The following is a 21,093-nucleotide window of genomic DNA, read 5'->3' on the forward strand; positions in this document are numbered from 1 at the left end:
GGAAAACAATAACATTCCTACCCCTTTATAGTACAGAAGTTACATTGTTACAGTTCAGACCTGTACAATTGTATATGCATTAAACACACAAAAGCCTTTATAATTAAAACATTAAAATGTAATAGAAAATAAAAAGCCAATTCCTCATCAAAGAAGATGGGAAAAAAAGTATCTTGGCAAAACTTTACAAGAGCCCAGCTCGTAGGAGTGAAAATCTGCTCAGTAAATGAAAAAAACAAAAACTCATATAGCATTGCTTGTATAACTAGGGATTATTGTGTGTTACTTTTAAAACAATTCTGCAAATAATCTTTATACAATAATATTGTATTGAACTGTACTATATAGTCTTTAAAGTAACAATAATTCAGTCAAGCTGGCCTGTGCAAGCAGCTTTATTTTACAAATGTACCAAAACTGATCCCATTTTTCAACATACATGTATCTGTAAAAAAAAGATATTCAGTACAAAAGATTTTAATTTAGATACAAAACATGCAAACTTCTTTAAACACCCAAAACTCTGTGCCATACAATATATACTGTATCACTGCCAGTGACAAAACCATTTCCTTGCAGAAAAAAGTCACTAGTGGTACCCAGAGCACCGTCATTAAGATATGCCAGATGTTCTGACCATCTAGGAGAAAGTATAGAAAAACAGATTTTCCCGGCACACCTGTTATATCATCTTTGTTTTTGACTGTTTTGGCAGGATTCATTATTTTCAGATTGTCTTTTACGCGGCTTTGACAGAACGTACTGTATACTGTAGATGTAAATGGAATCTGCAATGTATTGGTAATAATATGTACTGACACAGTGAAGGAAAGCATCACTGCCATTTTGATGAATAGTGTGTTCTAAGGAAAAAAATATTTTAACTCAACTGCACACAGATACCATTTCATTCTTAAACACAGCTATCGGAAAGAGTCACAGATGATATGGACAAGGCAATACCATTAGCACTGACAGAAAGGCATGCAAATGACATAGCAATAACAGGAAAAGACAACCCATGCAATCTAAATCACACAGTTGTCTTCTCCTCCTGCAGTGTAACTGTGCCATCACTGACACACGATGATGGCACATCATCATGTGGGACATGGCAGCTGCCAAGGGAACAACTGCCTTTGCAAATTATTCAACACATTCATCTGAATTTAAATCCAGAGATGCTGTAATGTTCAAATCCCAGATGCACCTTCTGGTGATGCTGGCTTAGGATGTCACCATTGTATGGACGTCTGCCTCCCAAATCAAATATACACGTACAGAGATGTCTGATTGCAGTCACTGGGTGTGCTTTTGCAGCTGTTGTTGCAGCAATATGGAACTGATCCCCCAGATGGTCCCTCCTAGTCTGATTGATCTGATATAGTGTCAGTTGACTTGGAGTGGGGATAAGTGATCACCTGTGCTGCCTGTCTGCAGGCGACACTGTCAGTCTAGAGGTGATGTACCAGCCATGAACATTCGAAAAGCGTGCCCTGAAATTGATGCCTTTAGTTGAAGGTGCATTTCTTTACAACAACCATGTTATATTCACACAGGGTGGTATTTGACACGGGAGTTAGCCTGTTCAAAAAGTATACTGTATCACGTAAGGTTTGAAAGAATTAGAATATTGATTTTTATTTTTCATCATTCAACAAATTGTGTGTCTGAAGTGTGTCAGCATATGAATAAATTGTGTCTTTTGACATCAGCTGTTAAAGTGTAAATTTTTAACATGTATATATGTCTATATATGTCTTATTAATTTGCTTATTTCTGTGTAAGATGCAACATACTTTACAGCCTATGAGCAATCATTGCCATTTATTTAGCCAATATTAGGAAGTATGGAATATTAAGATGTTTTAAGATGCGGTGTTTAGTCCACACTATGGCCAAGCATACCACCAAAGTTTGACTAACACAGCACATATTTTTCAAGTTTTAATAGCAGTAAATCTATTAACTGAATGGAGCAAACTAAAAACACGAGGCTATGAACGCAGCTGCACTCTTGCTGTGCCCAGGCTCCTGCATTGAAATGGTTCTGTTGGTGCAAGAGATTATTGCATTAAAGATTATTCAGAAAGCACAAAGCGACAAAAAATAACAATTACATTGAGGTTTTTAAACATTTCACAAAAATCATTAACATAAAAACGCAATTCAATGCTAGAATGTGATTTTATGCTTATACTATCTAAAGTTAATCAAATAATGATAGTACAGCCTAAATGACTAGATCTTGCGGCATATTTTTGAATGTTGCAGAATTATTCATTTTACATATCTTGCTTCCTTGGGCCATTGCTCATAGTATTTCAGAAACATTAAAACCTGGCATGATATAAACAGGGTTACATGCTGCAGTACAGTATATTGACAGCAGTGATCATGTACATAAGACAAAGTGATTCTTTAAATATTATAGAAATATTTGCATATAAAAGATCTTATAGAAAATTAAGCTCAGTAAGGTGTGTTGCAGCTGTATATAAATATAAATCCTATATATAGTGGAATGATACCAAGGTATCCTAAGTATTCATGCAATGTGGTAGCATCTTAAGACAAACCCATAGCCCACTAGCCTGGAGTAAAACTGAAATCCCGAAATATAAAATTCTACATATGAGGATGGCATCATTTTATAAATTAAGTCAAAATAAAATAGAAGCATATTTTTAATGGCTAAATAGGGTACTATTTCTATTGCAGTGGAATGGGATATGCAACAGAAGTACTGTATACTGTATGCTACAGTTACTTGTGTAAAACACCGCTTGAAATTATTCCTATTAACATAAGCGAATTCAGACGATACACACATTTATATAAATCTTTAAATTTTTTTCCAGTCTTTAAGTAAAAAAAAAAAGATACTCTCACTTAGTAGAGTTTCAGATAAAAAAAAGAAAATAGAAAGCTGAGAAAAAAATAGAAAGCTATAGCCCAGGCAATCACTCTAAACACAACAAGTTTCTCATATTAACAATCTGGAAACAACTCGGCCAACATAATCATTACTCAAGTACATGGTAAAAACACATTTTTGGAAAAAAACTGAGTTTAACAAATTTTTACAACAGTGAATTCCAGCATTGAACTGGTTCCTTTTTCATCAAAGAACAGGTTTAAAAGAATGATCCTTTGAGAGAGGTGTTTGGAACTGCTAGAGCTAGCAATAGTATACTGTGTTTATTTGGTTCATAGTGAATATAATGGATAAAACTGTATCAAGGAACATGATTATTTAAGCTTTAAGCTCCAGGTAAAGAGTCACTAAAGTTAAGATTAAATACTATTTCTACAGTGAACAATACAAAATGCTACTGTATGTATAGAAAAGAAACAAGCAATAATAATATGTAGGCTAGCTATTTTTTTTGCACCCAGCACTGTCTATTAGTTGTTGCATAACCTAAGCCTCCCTCTTAATAAAATTCTGTTTGCGCTCATAAACATAAGGAAATTCCTTGTGCTGGACCTCATCTATCTCCAAAGAGAGGTCCTTCCTGAGTTCCCAGTGCTGACCAAACTAGTATTACAAAAAATGATTGTATGCATTACAAAAATAGAAACATTACATCTTCCATCTCCCAACAGCTGGACTAAAAAAGTCCGATAATAAGTATTCAGATATGAGTCAAGATAAAAAGTATTACACTGCACTAAAAAAGGAAAACTACCTATAGTGCAAAATGCTAAATTCAACTTACTAATCAGGAAGTGCCTCTTTCCACCACATCAGTGGCAAATGTTTAAATTCAGCTACTGTAAGTATTTTTGTTACTCCTCATTTTTCTCAACAGATACAAAAGTTGTCACCGTATTAAACAATTTTGGTATGAACTGCTCACGTGTATGATGCATTTTTTAGTACGCATAATTATGAGAATAAACTCCTGGCGGTTCTAATTCCAGTTTGCTACTTAGATGCCAGCATTTCAATTTTAACAACAAAGTCCAGATTTGAAGAAACTCCGCAAAGAAATGTTGTACCATCACGAAAGATATTCCCAGGAGTCAAGGCTGTCCAAAGCGGGTAACAGACACCTTGGAGGGCACTGGCACGTGTTGGTGAGGGGACTGCTTTTAAGTGAGTCGAATCCCAAGCACCTGTTCGAGTTCTTGCCTTCGCTGCTGGACCTGCAGACAAGACAAGACCTGTTAATGAAAGTATTAAAACTTCCAGAGTCTGAGGGTAGAGACACCAGTGCACACTGTAGCCTTTAAGGAATCACCTGGTAAAGCTCTGAGTTCAAGTGCCACTGTAACAAGGAAGTTGCTGGTTTAACTCCAGCCTTTACCACTTGCTATCTGACGTTGAGAGCTTTAATGAACAGACGACAGCTGGCAGTGTTGCTTGAGTTACCCTTATGAAATTGTTTCTTAAAGAGACTATGTCCAATAAGTTGCGATTCCTGAAATGCCCTTCTGTACATTACCACTTACCTTTGAGAAAATGTATCTCCCCACAGCCTCCTGTACCCACGGGGCCTGGTAGAACTCAGTTCTCCTTTCTTCTTCAGGGTTTCCAGCTGTGTCAGTCATTAACTGGAATACAGCACAAACCGCCGGTTCATTAAGAGCTCACATTCCACCATGAGCCATTTTCAAACCCACACATGTGACCACCAGCAATGGTTTGGTCAATCTGATCTTTGAGGGATACAGTATCTTCTGGTTTTCATGGCAAGAACTACGAATCCTTTTAAACCAAATATGAATTGTATATTCAACAAACAATAACAAAATCTTGAGCATTTGATTCACAGAAAGCCTGTAGGATATGGATCCCTGAGCACCAGATACTTTCATCCAGAGATTGGGGAAAAAGGATCCGAAAAGAGCGATGTCTGGAACACGCTACTAATTTACTGAGACCTCTCAAGAAATGACAGGAGGAAACACTTGGATAAAGTAAGCTACTAAATGTGGCCATAATGGTCTCTTGCAGTTTCTACATTGCCTTTACTCATTCTCAAGAAAACAAACTCCTTATGTACAGTACAAAGCAGGGCTTTACACTCTGCTGAGGCACATCTTTAGTACCTGCCCAGGATAAAAAGGGTAAGGCTCAAACCATCAGCATACTGCTGTATATGTATGGTGTGATGTACCAGAGTACCAAAGTACAGAAACGAAGACCTATCCAACTTATCACGAGTGACCATGCAAAGTTCTGAGACTCCGAAACTAAAAGGAAATCTTACCTTATAGTCACGACATTGTGACTTTAGCCAGTCCTGAATGAACTCCTGAGGATTGTTACTGAAGCTCAGCATGAAGTCTCGTTGGGTTTTAAGTTGGTTGATGGATTCAATGGTCTCATGGATCTAAAAGGAAGGTTTAGAAATTAATTAAAACAAATTAATTTGAGATATTTTTTCTGTCTGTCTTACTGCTCTCTATTAAGACTCTCTATTTTAAGTGTTTAAGTGTTTAATCTGTAATCAATTCTTAATATGTGCCACTCATATTCCCAATTATTCTGTCCAGTTTACTCTCCCTCTAGAGAATTCAGGCCCTGTGACACCAGGTGTGACCAAGTGACATCACGTATCCCTCTGTAAATCATATTCTACAATCAATTAATCTGTATGTTGCATCACTTGTAATCCAGAACATCGCTCTCAAAAAATTTTACTTTACGTCTTCTCAGACAGACTTGAACCCTCTTTTGGTGGCTCTGACAGCCCCATCCTTTCAGACAGGTGTTTGTTCTCAGCTAGGCAGATAATGCCATAAAAACACACCAATTCAAATCACAATGCATCTCCCTCTTAGAGTTTGTCTGAACTAGTGAATTGATTTTAGGGGAAGAGAGAGGTTGGCTGTCAGGAAACTTAGTCAAATGCAGATGGGCTCCTTCAACAATGATTGTATGCTAAGATGGGCTGACCAACAGTAGATTTCATTTACTATATTCCTTGGCCTTGATCCTAAACAGGCTGTGGCACTATCTAGGATACTAGACATTTGGCAGTTATGATGTTTTTGGAGATACACCAGGTTACCTTCATTTCCAGAGCAGCAATCTCCTGCTGGTTAGTGGTAGAAGAGAGAAAACTGCTCATCTGGCTTTTTAAGGGATCGTCCACCTCTACATCAATATCATAGCAGGCTGTCTTCTTCTGGTCATTGGGATCCACACTGAAACATGAGGGCAAAGCTTAGTTTTGCAGAGCAAACTCTAGCAGCTCTGATTGAAAAGAGCAAGCATGCAAAGTGAGGTAAACTTGCAGATTTAGTTTTGCCTCTCACCTTATGACATGGTTAATGATGATGGGATCAGGGTGCTGCAGTAGCCCAGCCAGCTTCATAGGAATTTCAGAGAACCTCATTCGAGAGCAACCAAAAATCTACAGCCAAAGAACAGAAGGGTACTGAAAATCTCTTGGTGACAGTACAACACCCTACGACATTGGCAGATGCCCTCACCTTAGAACAGAAAGTGAGATCTATATTTCAATCTCTTCTAAGAACTTTATACTGTATGTTCATGAATATGCTTTTCTGAAAATATAGGAAACAGAGTATCCAACATTGATAACATCTTGGAATCTGTATTTCATTTGTCTCGATACTATCGGTCAGCTAGTAATTCTGGTAACTGTCATAGCATGCCAGGGAATAAAAATAATACATTTAATTTATACAGCATTACAGAGAATCTCAAATCACAATGAACTTCACATAAAAAATCTAAAAGAACTTAAAAATTACTAAGAAGGAAAAATCACACAGTTTTTATGCTTGCTGGTGAAGAAGGGTTTTAAAGGTCTCAGTTGAAACTGTTTCTCTGAGATGATCGGGGAGGCTATTCCACAAGCAAGGAGCAGAGACAGAGAAGGCACGGTTACCTAGAGCGTGCAGTTTGGGGCTGGAGACCTGCAGTAAATTAAATTTTGACCTGATCTTAAAGACCGGGGGTGAAGTTTGAAAAAGAAAGTTAGTAGGTCGACAGGACCTTAGACTTTTAGAGCCTTTATAACAATGAGCATTTGCTAGAACAGGGGTCCTATGATCTGATTTCCTTGCTCTGATAAGTACACTGGCAGTGCTGTTCTAGAGAAGTTAGTAACTAAGTTAGTTCTGGAGAGAATACAAGACAGAACTACAAGTATACATTTGCTCTCCCTCTGCAGAGGACACCAGGCCCAGAGATTAAACGACAAATTAACCTGTCATACCAAGTCTGTGTGTCTCTGGAAGGTGGGAAGCAACCTGATCCCACTTGAACACAAGAAACACATGAAACTGTCAGGGATACTGCAGCTGCGAGGCAGCAGTGATAACCACCACAGCACCGTACCAGCCCATTGTTTTAGATGATATGTAATGGATATGGAAACATTTGTAATGATACTGTAGATTAAACAAACACATTTAGGAAAGGAAGCTTAATCAATGAAGATAAATTTGTCAGTGTATTCTGGTCACTGGAGTATGCTCATCCCTTAAAATGGCACAATAAAGAATGCAAATTAAATAAACCCCAATACATTAAAAGGTAGTTCAGGAAACAAAGCACATATAGTGGAGAAGGAGGGACAAAAAGAGTTTTGCGTTTAAGAGGAATACAGTATGTCTTCTTCCAGAAATACAATCTTGCTTTCCAAAGACAACATGTGCATTGTATGTATAGATTTGTATACATTTAGAAGGTTTTTGAAATACTGCAGCCCAGTCCCATCCCATCTCCTTGTTCCAACAGGTCTGGAATCTGTTGAGGGTATGAGGAGGTAATGGAGTGTGGGATGCAACTGTTTATTTCATTGGGTCTACCAGGTTTGAGTAGGACTGAGACCTGGGGATAGCTTTGGCCAAGGAAGAGCAAGGAAAAGCTGTCTCATGCTCTTCAAAAGAAGCAGGCATTGCTTTCCCCTGATCAAATGCATATTATTTAGATGAGGGGGTACTAGCATTTTGACCAGTGTATGATTTGCGTATGCATGTGATTTTGCAGGAAGTGAAACCCACCTGTCTGAAGTAGCGGTTGCAGTTGATGTACTCTTTCTCGTGACAGTCCTGCAGTTTGTTGGTCTTTATATACAGCCACAGGGCCTGCATGATGCTGGCGCGGGTCTGCGTGTGAACACCCAGCAGCCGAGCCAGGCGAGGGTCCAGTTTATACTGGGGCGGCTGGGTGAACAAAGGGACAAACGGCATCGACTGTTCAGATAAGTCTTACATGTAGCAGCTTTTTTCTCTGATTTATAAGGTACAGTACATGACACAATCCAACTGACAAAGTCAAAAGCTTGTCAAGAGGGATCCTTGTGTTTATCATATCTCTAACATAATTTCTAACAGAGACACTCAATCTACAAAATGTATGATACTGTATGTGCACATAAAATGATAATTATTTCATAGGTATCATCATCTCTTAGGCCTTTAAGACCCATTGAAGTACAGGACACAGTACAGGTATAGCAGAAAATCCTTATATAAAATACAGTTTAAAAATCCTCTCTCTTCATTTTCTTTTTCACCCCGAAATATGTATTAAGCACTTAAAATATTGTCCACTATGTTATTGAGCTCCATAAAAATAAGATTTGACTAGACCAAATTGACCATTTCAAGATAAGGATCACAGCATTGAAAAAGGACCCAATCTGTTAAACTGGCACAGGGTTTTGTGAAGTGGTGACTTGACAAGAAGGTGACTGGTCCAATGACATCAAGATTCCAGTTTGGTTTGTTACCTACAGTACAATATTACCAAGGGACAGAGGTGAAAGACGAGTTTTGAAAATCTAAAAATTTAGTTGGAAAACAGGTGAAAGAGAAACAGAGAAATGGAGGTGGTGGGATGAAAACTGACAGTCTTTTCCAATAGAAACACTAAAGCTACACACCTGATGATCCAGCATTAGCAGTAATGTACACTTCACACTGATGTCTCCTGGTCTCTTCACCTGGAACCCATCTGTCTCCTGAGTTGTGGGCATTCTGTGCCACTGAACACAAAAACAACACAGACTTCAGTTTGATTCTTTGTGCACCCATGAAACCCACATCAGGACAACCTTTTCAATGTATTATTGAGAATTTAAGCAAGTTCCCATTAATATTTTTAATTTAATTTTGATTCTGAAAGAATAATTCTTTAAATTGCACTTTGTACACTATTTCACAGCAGAGAGATGGAACCGAGCCAATTTCAGCAGACAATCTGGAATAAATTCAACATATTTAGTGAATAGGGTCAGAATGTACACATATGAAATTCTTCCTCACATACACTTTTGTAGTCACATAACTTAAATAATTCTAATTGGCACAGTTAGCACGTTCAAACAAACTCCCACTTTTACCTCTACAAGGTGATTGTCTGGCCCATAGAGCTCTTTGTCCAACTCAATCACTAAGCTCTTGAAGAAGGATGAGAATTTCCTCTTTTGTTTTCCCGGCTGTGGAGTAAAAAGTTGTTTAAGATACTTCCCCAAGTTTCACAACAGAAGAGATAATAATTTTATGTTTTTCCTTAAACATGAAGATTAATTTTTTGTCTCCAAGCAACAATATTCTTTATAATATCTCTATTTTATAACCAATTGTAGGATGCCAGCATATGGTGGCATTGACTTCTGCAATATTTGACACAAAGACTCAGTTCTTTCTGTTCTTAATTTGTTTTGTTAAAACAAGCCACATGACTTTATTCATATGGGTGGAAATAAAGTGGCCAGTCATTTAGCAAATTAACTAAACAAATGTGAGCATCTTGACATGGTTTTCAAAAAGTGGTGTCAGCAAAAAGGAAAACAACATTTTGAATTGTGTTTGTTACTGTGTTAAGTTTTCTTAAGCTTTTGTCTACAATCCATACAGAAAGGAAGCTGCTGATGGAGAAAAAAGACCTTTTCAGTTTTAAGGTCTACACTCTTGGGAAAGTTCTGCTAGTTTAAGCTGACCACATCAGAAGAATCTTTGGGAGACATAAACATTCTGTAAAGTCAAACAAAAAGGGCAGTTCAGCCATTTTGAATCGCTTATGGCATCTTTTATTGAGCAATGGCACTTCCTGGCATTTACCACTGCAACAAATTGGGTTCCTCTTTTTTTAATGTGGCTGAAGTACATTTTAAAGGCTGGATGAATCTGCAGACTTCTCATACGGCACTGAAATCTGTGGGCTGAAAGGCTCTCTTTTAAAGCAATTTTTTCCATCTCGGGGGAACATTCTACCAAGAAACCATCTGTTTTGTCTTCAGTCCTAGTTGAGTCTTATATCTAATTCCAGTTTACAACCAAACAATTGCATCTCTTCATCTTTTTCAGACTGCAATATTATCTTTTACCTTAACAGCAAAAGCATTTGTTGCAATTTGTTATGAACTGCTTTGTGAAAGCTACAGTACATACTGTAGCAGGATCAACTGGGAGCACACTCCCTCGCCTCCAAAACAATTAATTTATTAACATTGTCAATACGTTGGCTAATACAAGTGTCCTTTTTAATTTTTCCTCTCCGTCTCAATATACCAGTTTTGTTTGTTTTAAAGATTTGTAATTTTTATATTAAACCATTTTGTCTCATCTTTTACAGCCTTCTAGATTCTATTTCCAATTCAGTACATCAAATCTGCTACATAAACACATGTTGCGCTGTTCCCTAACTCGGGCCTGGATGACAGCATGTCCTCGGTGGCGTGCTGTACACCCCCTCACTCACGTCTTCTAGGAGTTTCCCCTCCACTCTCAGCTCCCAGGAGGCAATCTTCTCTGCCTCTTCTCCCTCAGGTTTGGCAGGGCTGTAGGTGTTGGAGATGTAGATTCGCAGCTTGCGCTTTTGCTGGTAGGAAAAAAAAACAGTAAAAATGCAATTTTTGTTTATCACAAGTCACTCATGTTTCAGCTTGTCTTTGTAGAAACCCTTGCAACATAGGGCTAGGACCTGCATCAGTACAATTTGTATACTGTACTTAAAGGTCATATGGATAAAAATATGTTGAAACATTAATATTAATTATTTTATCTATTTTTTGTATTTATTTTGTACTTTTATGATTCTATTGTGTGCATGTCATTCACTGTATTTTGACAACTCTACAACTTTTTAGAAGTCTGATGTACAAAATTGAGTACATAAGAGAATAAATGCTGTAATCATTATATTATGATCAAAAATACTATAATCCTTATCTAAACCTATGTCTGCTCATTAATTTTCAGCCCTTTTTCATTTTTGTGTACAGTATATACAAATTTAGAAATATCCAAAATCCTTGTAAAAAACATTTGTGAAAACAAAAAACTCAGGTACTCTTTTTCTCTTTATCTCTATCTGCAGTAGAATTTAAATAATTTAATCATTAAAAAAAACCCTAAACCTGAACAAAGTAACTGCCAAGACCACAAAACATACTTATATATTCATGGATAAAAATAAGAAAGACATAAAAAGAAACAGGCCCTAAATATTGACTAATGTAAGGGCACTATCATAGAGCACAATACTAAGATTTATTTCAAAACTGATGGAAGGGTTTCTAAATAAACTTTCTGCATCCCAGTAAGAAAAAACGAGTAAAATACCGTTATGGGTTTCTTAATGGCTTCCTGTATCTCCATGCGCTTGCGAGCAATGGTCTGATCAAGTTTGCGCTCAAAGGCCAACAGATCCATGTAGGCCTGCGACTCTGGCACCAGCTCCCTGATCTGAAATAAACCCCACACAATGACTTGAGCGAAATCCTTCTTTCCTCTGCAGCAGTAAATGATTTTAAAAGCCACGAACAAAAAGAGAAAGCACTCAAAACCACCATGCTTAGCTGATTCTTAATAGCTTATTGATCTTAGAACCTCATCAACTTGTTTTCTTAAGAATCTCTGTGAATCGGCAAATACAACTGTGGTCCAGTAATTCATTGACTACACCCACTGGCTGTGAAAAGAATTGACTGCTATCTTCATTCCCTGATTAGTTTTTAGATTGGCCATGGTTTGTGCGCTAAGCCTAAGGCAGAGGTCGGTATTCTCCATCACCTTGCCTGTGAGAATCTGGAGAGCCCTCTATATCAACTATTTCTTTCCAGGGGCTAGATCCAAAGATTGATTTCAGTATTTCAGATTGTGTCATTTACTTCTTAAGTGAGCCCCAAACTCATTTCCCAGATCACTTCCCCCTTCTGAGGCCAGGTCAATCTGGACGAGCCGTGTAACACAAGCCCTCTTTCGAGAGCCATAGCGGGACAAACTGATCTGTCACACGGAAGCTAAAGCAATTTGTTCAATGTGTTCCGATTAGTGGAGCTGCAGAGGTAAGAGAAAGTGGAAAATTGTGACCACAGTATAAACATCTGACGTTGTCAGAACAAGGGAGAGTTTAAAAGTAACAGACAGTGATAAATTAGACATGGCTTCAGTAAAGAACACATGAGCCATGAGCTCAGGGAAAAGAAATACAGGCATGGCAGCTGAAACTACAACTATTTTCAATATTTCAATCAGTACAGGATAAAGCAAGAAATCTAGGAAACACAATTCTTCTTTATTGAAAACAAGCCAAAACGCAAACTGTTGCTAATGTATCTTCACAAACAAAAAAATAACATTATTATAGGTTAAAAGACATTCCTATTAATTTCTAATTAATAGGAATTTACAAGAGGGTAATATGTTAATGTGATGAGGGTGAACTCAAAATCCTAGTGACGCATGTTATTTAACCCTGGTGTTCACACAAATGAAGGAACTTATCTAGAAATAGCTTACTAGTATATTTACTGTAGAAGTAGGTGAGGCCACAGGCACTGTATCCGAAGCATATTCAAAAAGACGTACTATTGTCACATACTATACCTGACATTAAATGTGATGTGAATAAATACAAGCTATTACATGCAGACAGCAAAAATGTATATTTAAAACCCCAACAGGGTAGTATTGAACTAATAAAAAAATGCATAATAAAACTATATTTTATAATAATAACCTTGAAACTCATTACTTTTCTCATCCAGGGAGGATGGTGAAGTGATAAAAAGGCCAATGATTAATTAGACTAATATTAAATAATGTTAAATGTTAATATTAGACAAGGCAGACTGTAGAACTGGAAAAGGGAAATCATGTTAAAATCACTTAACACAGTAGTTAGAACTCCAACATACACAGGGATTGTGTGCTTCCTCACATCGTCTTATATAAGTAATATAAAAAGTGAATTAGAACATAATTGTTCTTAAAAAGACCATAATTATACTCCACTGTGGTGAGGCAAACATACCAAATCTTTCAACAAAATGCAATTTAATTAATTCTCTTTGTTTACTAAGCCCAGTTTTCAAAACTCGTGTTGTACACTGCATTATCAGTCTGCAGCCTGTTTCACCTGAAGCAATCATTTGTTCATTTTCAATAGCAAGATACATTCTCGCACCATTCAGTATATTCAGTTCCTGTATACCATGGCTCATTTTGTCATTCACAAAAGTACCAAATAATGTCAGGCAAGAAAGATTAATAGGTTTTATTAAGAAATGTACTGTAATCCCCTGCAGTGTGACATCAGAAGTGCAAAGTTCATTTGAAACCGACTTGATTTGTATACAGCATGGAGGCTTCAAAACAAACTGTAGCTCTTTAAAAAAAGCTTAGGCCTTTCATACTACAGTAGGTGATACTGATTACAGACTCTAGCTTAAATATTCATAAAAGAAGTGAAGGATTTAGTGCTGTTCCACTTGGTTTACACTTACCCTTTGTGGTAGTATCTTGTCTGCCATCTTTCGTCTCTTAATGCTAAAAAAACAAAAATGTTAATACATGTATATCTATGTGAAGGTCCAGATACCTTTTGATATTAAATGTATTTATTCATATTTTTAATGTATGTATTAAACTTAATACATATTTATCTTTGCACAAATAAAGCATACAAATCCCTAGGAAAAATATAATAGTTATATATGTCTATCACAGTAAAAGGGTTATTCTCTCAATGATCCTTGCTTAGACAATCTGTCAGCTGTATCTCAGTATAACAAGTGGTGAAAAAAAAATGCACGCTCCTGTATTGTATAATAGTGTGAAAGCATTTTTCACAATTTTAGAGTGTTTAATAGAAAATAATATACACAGCAGAAGCTTTTGCTCAGAAACAGTTTTTATTGCTGTTATTGTTTTGGATACATAACGGCTGTTCAGAATCTGTGAAGATTAGATTCTGACACAGTGACCTTGCTTGTTATATTTATGCATCTTTGGTGACAAAAATGGTCAATACAAGTAAACATCAATCACTACAGTGTACAAAATACTGATGATCAAATATTTATCATTAGACCTCCCCCATGCACTTGTTTTTAATTCACACGTGTAAAGACCTCTTTAACTCAGATCTCAAACTGAGATCTTTTGGGTTTTTTAAAAATACATGCTTTGATTTATTAAGAAAATACTACCTTTATATAAAATATATCCAGTTGACTATCTCCATAGGGATACTGTTTTATATTTGCTCCAACCACATACCTATAATATTATATAGTAATACCTATACTCTACATACACACACAAACACACAAAGACTCCAATAAAAATAAATTCTTCCCTTGGATAAATGTTAAGTTACGGCACTTTCTTTTACTGTCTTAATGCCACTATACTAATACTGTAGGTGCCTGGAGCTAAACTGATTTAAGCAGATAACAAAGAGTCATGGGACAGCCCTTATGTCTTGTGTTTGTTTTGTTCTTGGGATATTTCAAACCCATGCCACCCCCTGGAGCCATAAGCAACAAAAATGCTCTCATTGTGGGGTACAAAAGAGTCTTTCTAAACCATTTCAGGACCTTGCCATTTCTAATTTACTGATAAAACACTTTGAAGATATTTAACAGTCATGCCACATAGCTTCGGGTACAGAGGGGATCACTTGTAAAACATTTATCTAGAAAGAAAAAATATAAATGTGAGTGTATAAATATAAATGGATGAAAAATAATGTATGGTATATATTATATGATAATATATGATATGATATTGTATGATACTGAGTTTAAGAACAGAAATGCACTAGCTGCTAGAACTTTCAGTACACTTCACAAAGTAGTAATAGTAATATATATAATATTACAACACCTACAATACTTAAATAAAGAGTAAAGTGTTGTCCCTTTTTTGTTCACAGACATACTTCATAACATCATTCCCCTCACACTTATTTTCATACAGCAAAGTCTGCCCTTTATAGATGGAAATGATGTAATTATTGGAGTACCACCGGTATATGTATGAGAACCACTGCTTTTTTTAATTTACATCAATGATCTCAATTCTGGCATGGTTATTAAACTACAAAAGTTAGTAGATACAGTAGAACAAAACAGGAGGATTGGTAAATGGTGTACTAACTGTGTCTTACACTGACCTACAATGTCCTACACTGTCTGGCTAAAAGAACTGAATCTTTTTAGTCTTAACAGAGAAGCTACTAGGGAACCTGATTCAAGCAGCCTGAAAGGTATTAACAATTCACAGGTGTAAACTCCAGGAAGAGGGAGGCACTTTTCTGCACGGGGAGTTGCGGGAGTCTGGATCAAAATACTCTGCTGTGTCATTTAAATTTATACCCTGTGTCATTTAAACTGATACCTGCTGAATGAGATCATCAATCCACTTGGCTGTTAGTTACAAATTAAACTAGATGAGCCAAACAGCCTCCTCACATCTTTCTAACATTCTTTACGTTCTCTGTGGTCCGGCTGATGCCACACTTACCCCCGTCTGTGGCTTGCGAGTCCTTGATGCTGCTGCTGAAGCAGTCTCTTTCGGAAAGGGTCCATCGCTGGCTGGGGCAAACCTGCTCTCATAGGCAGGCCGGAGCTATAGGAGGGTCCAGCACCAGGCCCCACTCCCATCCCTCCCATTGGCATGCCCCGACTGGGGGGCATTCCTGGGCGCTGGGCAGGGCAGGGCAGGGCAGAAGCAGAGACATTAGGTCAAATGCTTTAGAGCTCATCAAGTTCCTAAAGCTCAGACCACCTACAGTAATAACAAACATTAAACCGGATTACTCGGGTCTCATCCTCCACATCTGACTCTTACATACACACAATTCAAACACATGCACATTTGCTAAAAATGACATAAAATTGCATCTTATAACAGTAACAAAATAAATCTCTTTATTTAGCAGCTGGCCCCACTGACACCTCTTCCAGCAGCAACCTTAGCTCTCCCAGGAGTCTCCCATCCAGGTACTGGCCAGGCTCACACCTACTGAGCTTAGTGGGGCTGCTACTGTAGTTGTGAGCTGCAGGGTGATATATCTGCTACTGTAGCATGAAGAACACACACCAGATGTACTAACCTTGTGTTTTTCTCTTATGTATGTAAGTAATCTAATTGTTAATATAATTGCAAACTAAGTGTTTATTCAGAGACATTTTAGTGCCTTTGAGTTACTGTAATTAACTACCCTAACACATACTGTTTGCATACAAACTATCACCTTTTTAACCCTTAGTGGATAGCCAGGTAGGAAGTTTTAACTGATGGTTAGTAAGAAGTTGCTTATTTTACATTCGATTAATAGAAAAACTATTTTGAACAAGAGTGTATGTAACTACACTTATTATTATACTGCTTCTGCTACTGGGCTGACCTACACCGCCTAACCTAAACACTATGTCGCTTTTCTTTTGAATACTATCAATGGGACAAATTTCCAAATTTATAAGGAACACATTTCAACTGAAAATGTTTCATTTGCATAAAGCTGTTCACTTTTTTGAGCAACAGTAGTGCCACTGTAAGAAATCTGAAAATGGCTCTTTATGCAAATGTCCTGCATATATTAACCACTGGTTTGCATCTTACCGGAGTTTAACTGTTTATTAAAAGAATGATACTATGTGTGTAAACCCACATGTTAACTGAAAAGGGAGAAACATATTTTTCTTCAAAATATCAGGGGATCTTATTTGGATTTAGAACTCTATTTTAAAATTATTACGTAAATACATTTTAGTTGGTCCTTCTCACTATTAAACATTTGGAACAATTATGTAAAATAATTTTTCAAATTGTATTAAAATGATCAGATCTCAGTTTGTGTGGATCAATTTTGAAGTTACAGTACATTCATGCTTGTTTTCAACAGTATCAAGTACTAAATTACAAAAATAAAATATTTGGTATTGCACACAAAACAAATTCTGCATAAATGAATAATATCCCTTCACCTGCAGTAAAACTCCACTCAGCTGCCTTGTTTGACTCTATTCAACTCATCATACTTGATCAAATACTTCTTACACTTTTTCCATGATCAATGATAAGATCAGTATTACACTTCTGAAAACTGATTTAGCAAACTAGTCTAGCTCTGCTTTGCAAGGTGCGTGGGATTTAAACATTAACTTCCTACGGAATACCGACTTTATATTTGGCCTGTTTTAATTACCTTTCATTGCCACACAGCTAAGAGTACAATAAAAGATATGTACATGAGTTAATACGTAAAAAACGAGGTAATTTAAAAATGTTCGTTGAGAAAGTTCAGGTAGATATGGGACAGATTCATTTTTCATTAATTTCTTCTTTGAGCGCTTTTCTTGCTTTAAGAAACTTCAAGTGCGCTGACACATTTGTCCACGTGTCAGCGCACTTCAATGCATGAACTATTTTAAATAATTAAAATGGCAGTTTCCTGTTTTTAATTTGGTAAAAATACTTTCCTACTGCTTTTCTGGGAAGGAATACAATAACTGTGCTATATATCGCCACGAGAAGATATTTTGTATCACATATAAATGCGACAATACAATACATTTGAACGCTTTGCAATATCTACAACTACTTTCAAGATTGTTTTTTTTTTCGTTTTCTAGCGATACTATCGTGCAAGAGAAGCCGAGATATGATATTAGCGATCGAGACAGGATTTCCTGCAAAAAGACGCATCTGCGTCTGACATTTCTTATTAGAGCCCAGCACGTTTATCGGATGCTGAGCAGCTGGGCAGAAATTGAAACGTTTGTGTTCTGCTCCGTGCGAATACTGTACGACTTGAAGTTCTCCTTTCCAAAACAGCAGTTTCACTCAGGATTCGCCCTCCCCCAAATGAAAGCACGAAGACAGATGCAATTACTGTACTAAAAGTGTTAGAAGTACTGAGAGCAGAACGCGGACTTACAGCAGGTATTGATATACAGTAGAAACCCAGCTAGTTTGACAGATTACTATGCTGCACCGACTTTCATCCCCCTTCCCCCTCGGCTTTCCCATTTCTGAACTGTCCTGTCTCCAGCGGATACCTCCCATGTAGCAACCGAAGAGGCATCAGTGCAAACGTGAATGTAACAACAAAGAAAGGAGAGGGGGGGAAAAAAGTTAAGAAGTGTCAAGTCACGAAGACAGCGCTCAGCTCAGCCCAGCGCTCGCTTTCCCTCGCAACAGAAAATACAAACCACATGAGGACAGGCTATATCATGTGGTACTGGTTTCGGTTCCTCTTTTAGCGTTAACGTTAACATGTCCTAACGAATATCCCTTTCCGGGACAACTTAACGTACTATTTGACTGGTATACTCTGGTGTTTCTGTGCTCTCGGTGTTTTATGTGGTCCCACACACGCACACGCAACATAACGGCATATTTGTCTTCTCTCACACACATTCAGGCAGCGATACTTCATAAATGCGGAAGTGAGGACTTTATCAACCTAGCACTCTGGTTTTGAGTTTTTCGGGCCTTTGCAAAAAATGACAAAACGGAACAATTCTCGCTTGATGCATCCTTTAAAAAACGTTATTGAGGTAGTCGTGTCGTTTCCATCCACTCCAGTTCTCTAGTGCCCTGCTGGTCATACAAGCGTTTCTGTCTTTTTTTTTGTCCCGTTACGACCGTGAGGTCTAACGTAGAAACACGGCTAAAGTTGTGCTTTAACCGCGTTTCAGCTCAATTCTGCAAAGTACATTGTATTAATTCACTTACACCAGCTCATTGTTGTTGTTTTTCTAGTTTTACCGTGAAAACAGCACTGGAACACCCGACTTGTTTAAATGTACTGATTATTAATAATAAAAACCTACAAAACAAAAAAGTAACATACTGTACACAAGACACACCGCGTTAAAGCAACGTACTGTAAGCTCCCGCTACCATAGATAATACCGATTAACCTAATGACAGAGACCGGAAATTCATCGAATAATTTAAATTACAGTATAATTTTCCGCAGTTACCTGATGGTACGGGGAAGCAGCTGAGCCCATGGCCCGGAATCCGGTGTTCTGTTGCATTGCAGGAGCCATTCTGACACCCCCCGAATTCATAGGGTTAATATTAGGGTTCATTGGGCTACCTGTATTCATTGGGTACACACCTCTTGAAGTCATGTTAAAGCAAATTTAGCTTTAGTTTTTTTTTAAAGAAAAACCAAAGATCGGCGATTACAACAACCCTTGAAAGCGGCAAACTTTTCTTAACAACATAAATACGAACAAAAACAAATTGGATGCAGTTAAACGTCTCTCTTTTTTTTTAACCCTACACTAGTTCCTGGGTATTTTTCATAAACTCACTCACTCCCCTCTTGAGCAACTCAACGTTGGTTGTATTGTCGGTGTCATCATTTCCCATGAATCTAAGGCTTTGTTCAAGCCCCCTATTTATTTTAAATGGTTGGCACACAAAAAGAATTTAAGAGCCTGACCAATGTCTAAAGATAGCGATCAGACAGGGTTTGGCTGCGTGTGTCTGTAATAACACGCAGCCTCCTCCTACTCCGTGGTTTGCAGTTTAGAAAGAATTCTATATGGCGCCCTCTGCTGTTCAGTTCCAGTTAGAGCTGCGTGTATACCGCCGGGGTAATTTGCCCGGTTTGCGATTAGTGGAATGTTGTGGAAATCGTTTATTTTTACAACGATTAGTAGTACAAGTAGCTACAAAAACAAGATCTGTAAGCCAACTTTTAAAATTTGCAATACAGCATCCATTTAGTCCATTTTGATCGTCTGTTTTTTTTGCTCAGCTGTTGTCTTCATAATTCATTGCAAAGACCTGAAACTGTAACTGTAAGAGCAAATAAAAGACCAAGTCAAAATAGAATAAAACAGCTTTTTTGTTCTATCAGGGCTTTCTCATCTAATGATAGACACAGTCAATGGATTCATGGCCCAATGCAGGATACCTACAGTACACTACTCAGGTTGAATGATCTATTTGTCGTTCACTCTCTTAGTCAGGCTCCTTACAGACAAGATTTTGTTGTGCTTGGGAGATTTCTTGTCTGCTTCCGTATTAGAAATAGAAAGCCAGGTAAAACCAGGGCCCACTGTGAAAATGACACACATTAAAAGATGTCATGGCACTTTTTGCAAAAGCTGGGATGTCATATTGTCTTGACCAAGGTGTGAACCACGTAATCACCACGCAGAAGGTATCGCACTCTGAAATCAAATGAGGTGGTAGCGTTGACTATCATACCACCCTTTTACAGTACATCAATGTACAATGATTCATTCATTCTGAGTTTTGATATGAAACATTAGGTTAACCGTGATGAATGGAGTGAGGTAACTGCAAACTGCTGTCACGGTGGCAGAAGGGACTTACCCTGCCTCTGACTCTAGGACAGTTCGCACATTGAAGCAGTACCCATCCATAGGACAAGTGGCATATGACTGGCATGGCCTTGGCATTATTGAATGGCATACTGTATAGGATTACTTCTTAAAGCGGAGTCAGAAGCAGACTGCAATTATTATTTCATCAGTCTCATTATCAGCTTAGTTTCGCATTTAAGGAAAATGTGGACAATTGAAATTATCCCTGTGTCGAAGTGCAGTCTCTTCTGGGGATTATTCTCCCTGCACCTTGCTTTCCCAAGATAGGTGCTGGGTTGCTGTGATACTATCCAGGAAGAAGTGACTTTCTGTTTCTATAAACATGCTATAACTGCCTAATATGACAACCACATATGCCTATATAGAATTTATACAATGTGTTTTTAATTTTACAGTTAATTACAGTTAATTCAAATTTATGACTTGCAATCTGCACCATAAACATCCTGTGTTGTCTTCCAATGTATTGACCATTCCTTGCCCATTTGACATTCAG

General features: G+C 37.5%; 1 protein-coding gene across 1 annotated transcript; it reads right to left on the reverse strand.

Annotated features, from left to right (window-relative positions):
- Positions 1 to 379: 379 nt before the first annotated feature.
- On the reverse strand, positions 380 to 19,685 carry smarcd2 (SWI/SNF related BAF chromatin remodeling complex subunit D2). The gene is made up of 13 exons (XM_088906302.1): positions 19,215 to 19,685; positions 15,745 to 15,926; positions 13,722 to 13,764; positions 11,557 to 11,679; positions 10,694 to 10,813; positions 9,333 to 9,428; positions 8,874 to 8,975; positions 7,990 to 8,151; positions 6,271 to 6,368; positions 6,024 to 6,159; positions 5,220 to 5,342; positions 4,459 to 4,560; positions 380 to 4,152 (listed from the first exon to the last, which is right to left on the reverse strand). The coding sequence occupies exons 1-13, from the start codon at positions 19,365 to 19,367 to the stop codon at positions 4,099 to 4,101; spliced, it is 1,494 nt and encodes a 497-aa protein (XP_088762428.1). The 5' UTR covers positions 19,368 to 19,685; the 3' UTR covers positions 380 to 4,098.
- Positions 19,686 to 21,093: the final 1,408 nt, after the last annotated feature.

This window comes from Atractosteus spatula, chromosome 26 (assembly GCF_055471065.1).
Source record: "Atractosteus spatula isolate fAtrSpa1 chromosome 26, fAtrSpa1.hap1, whole genome shotgun sequence".
NCBI classification, from domain to species: Eukaryota; Metazoa; Chordata; class Actinopteri; order Semionotiformes; family Lepisosteidae; genus Atractosteus; species Atractosteus spatula.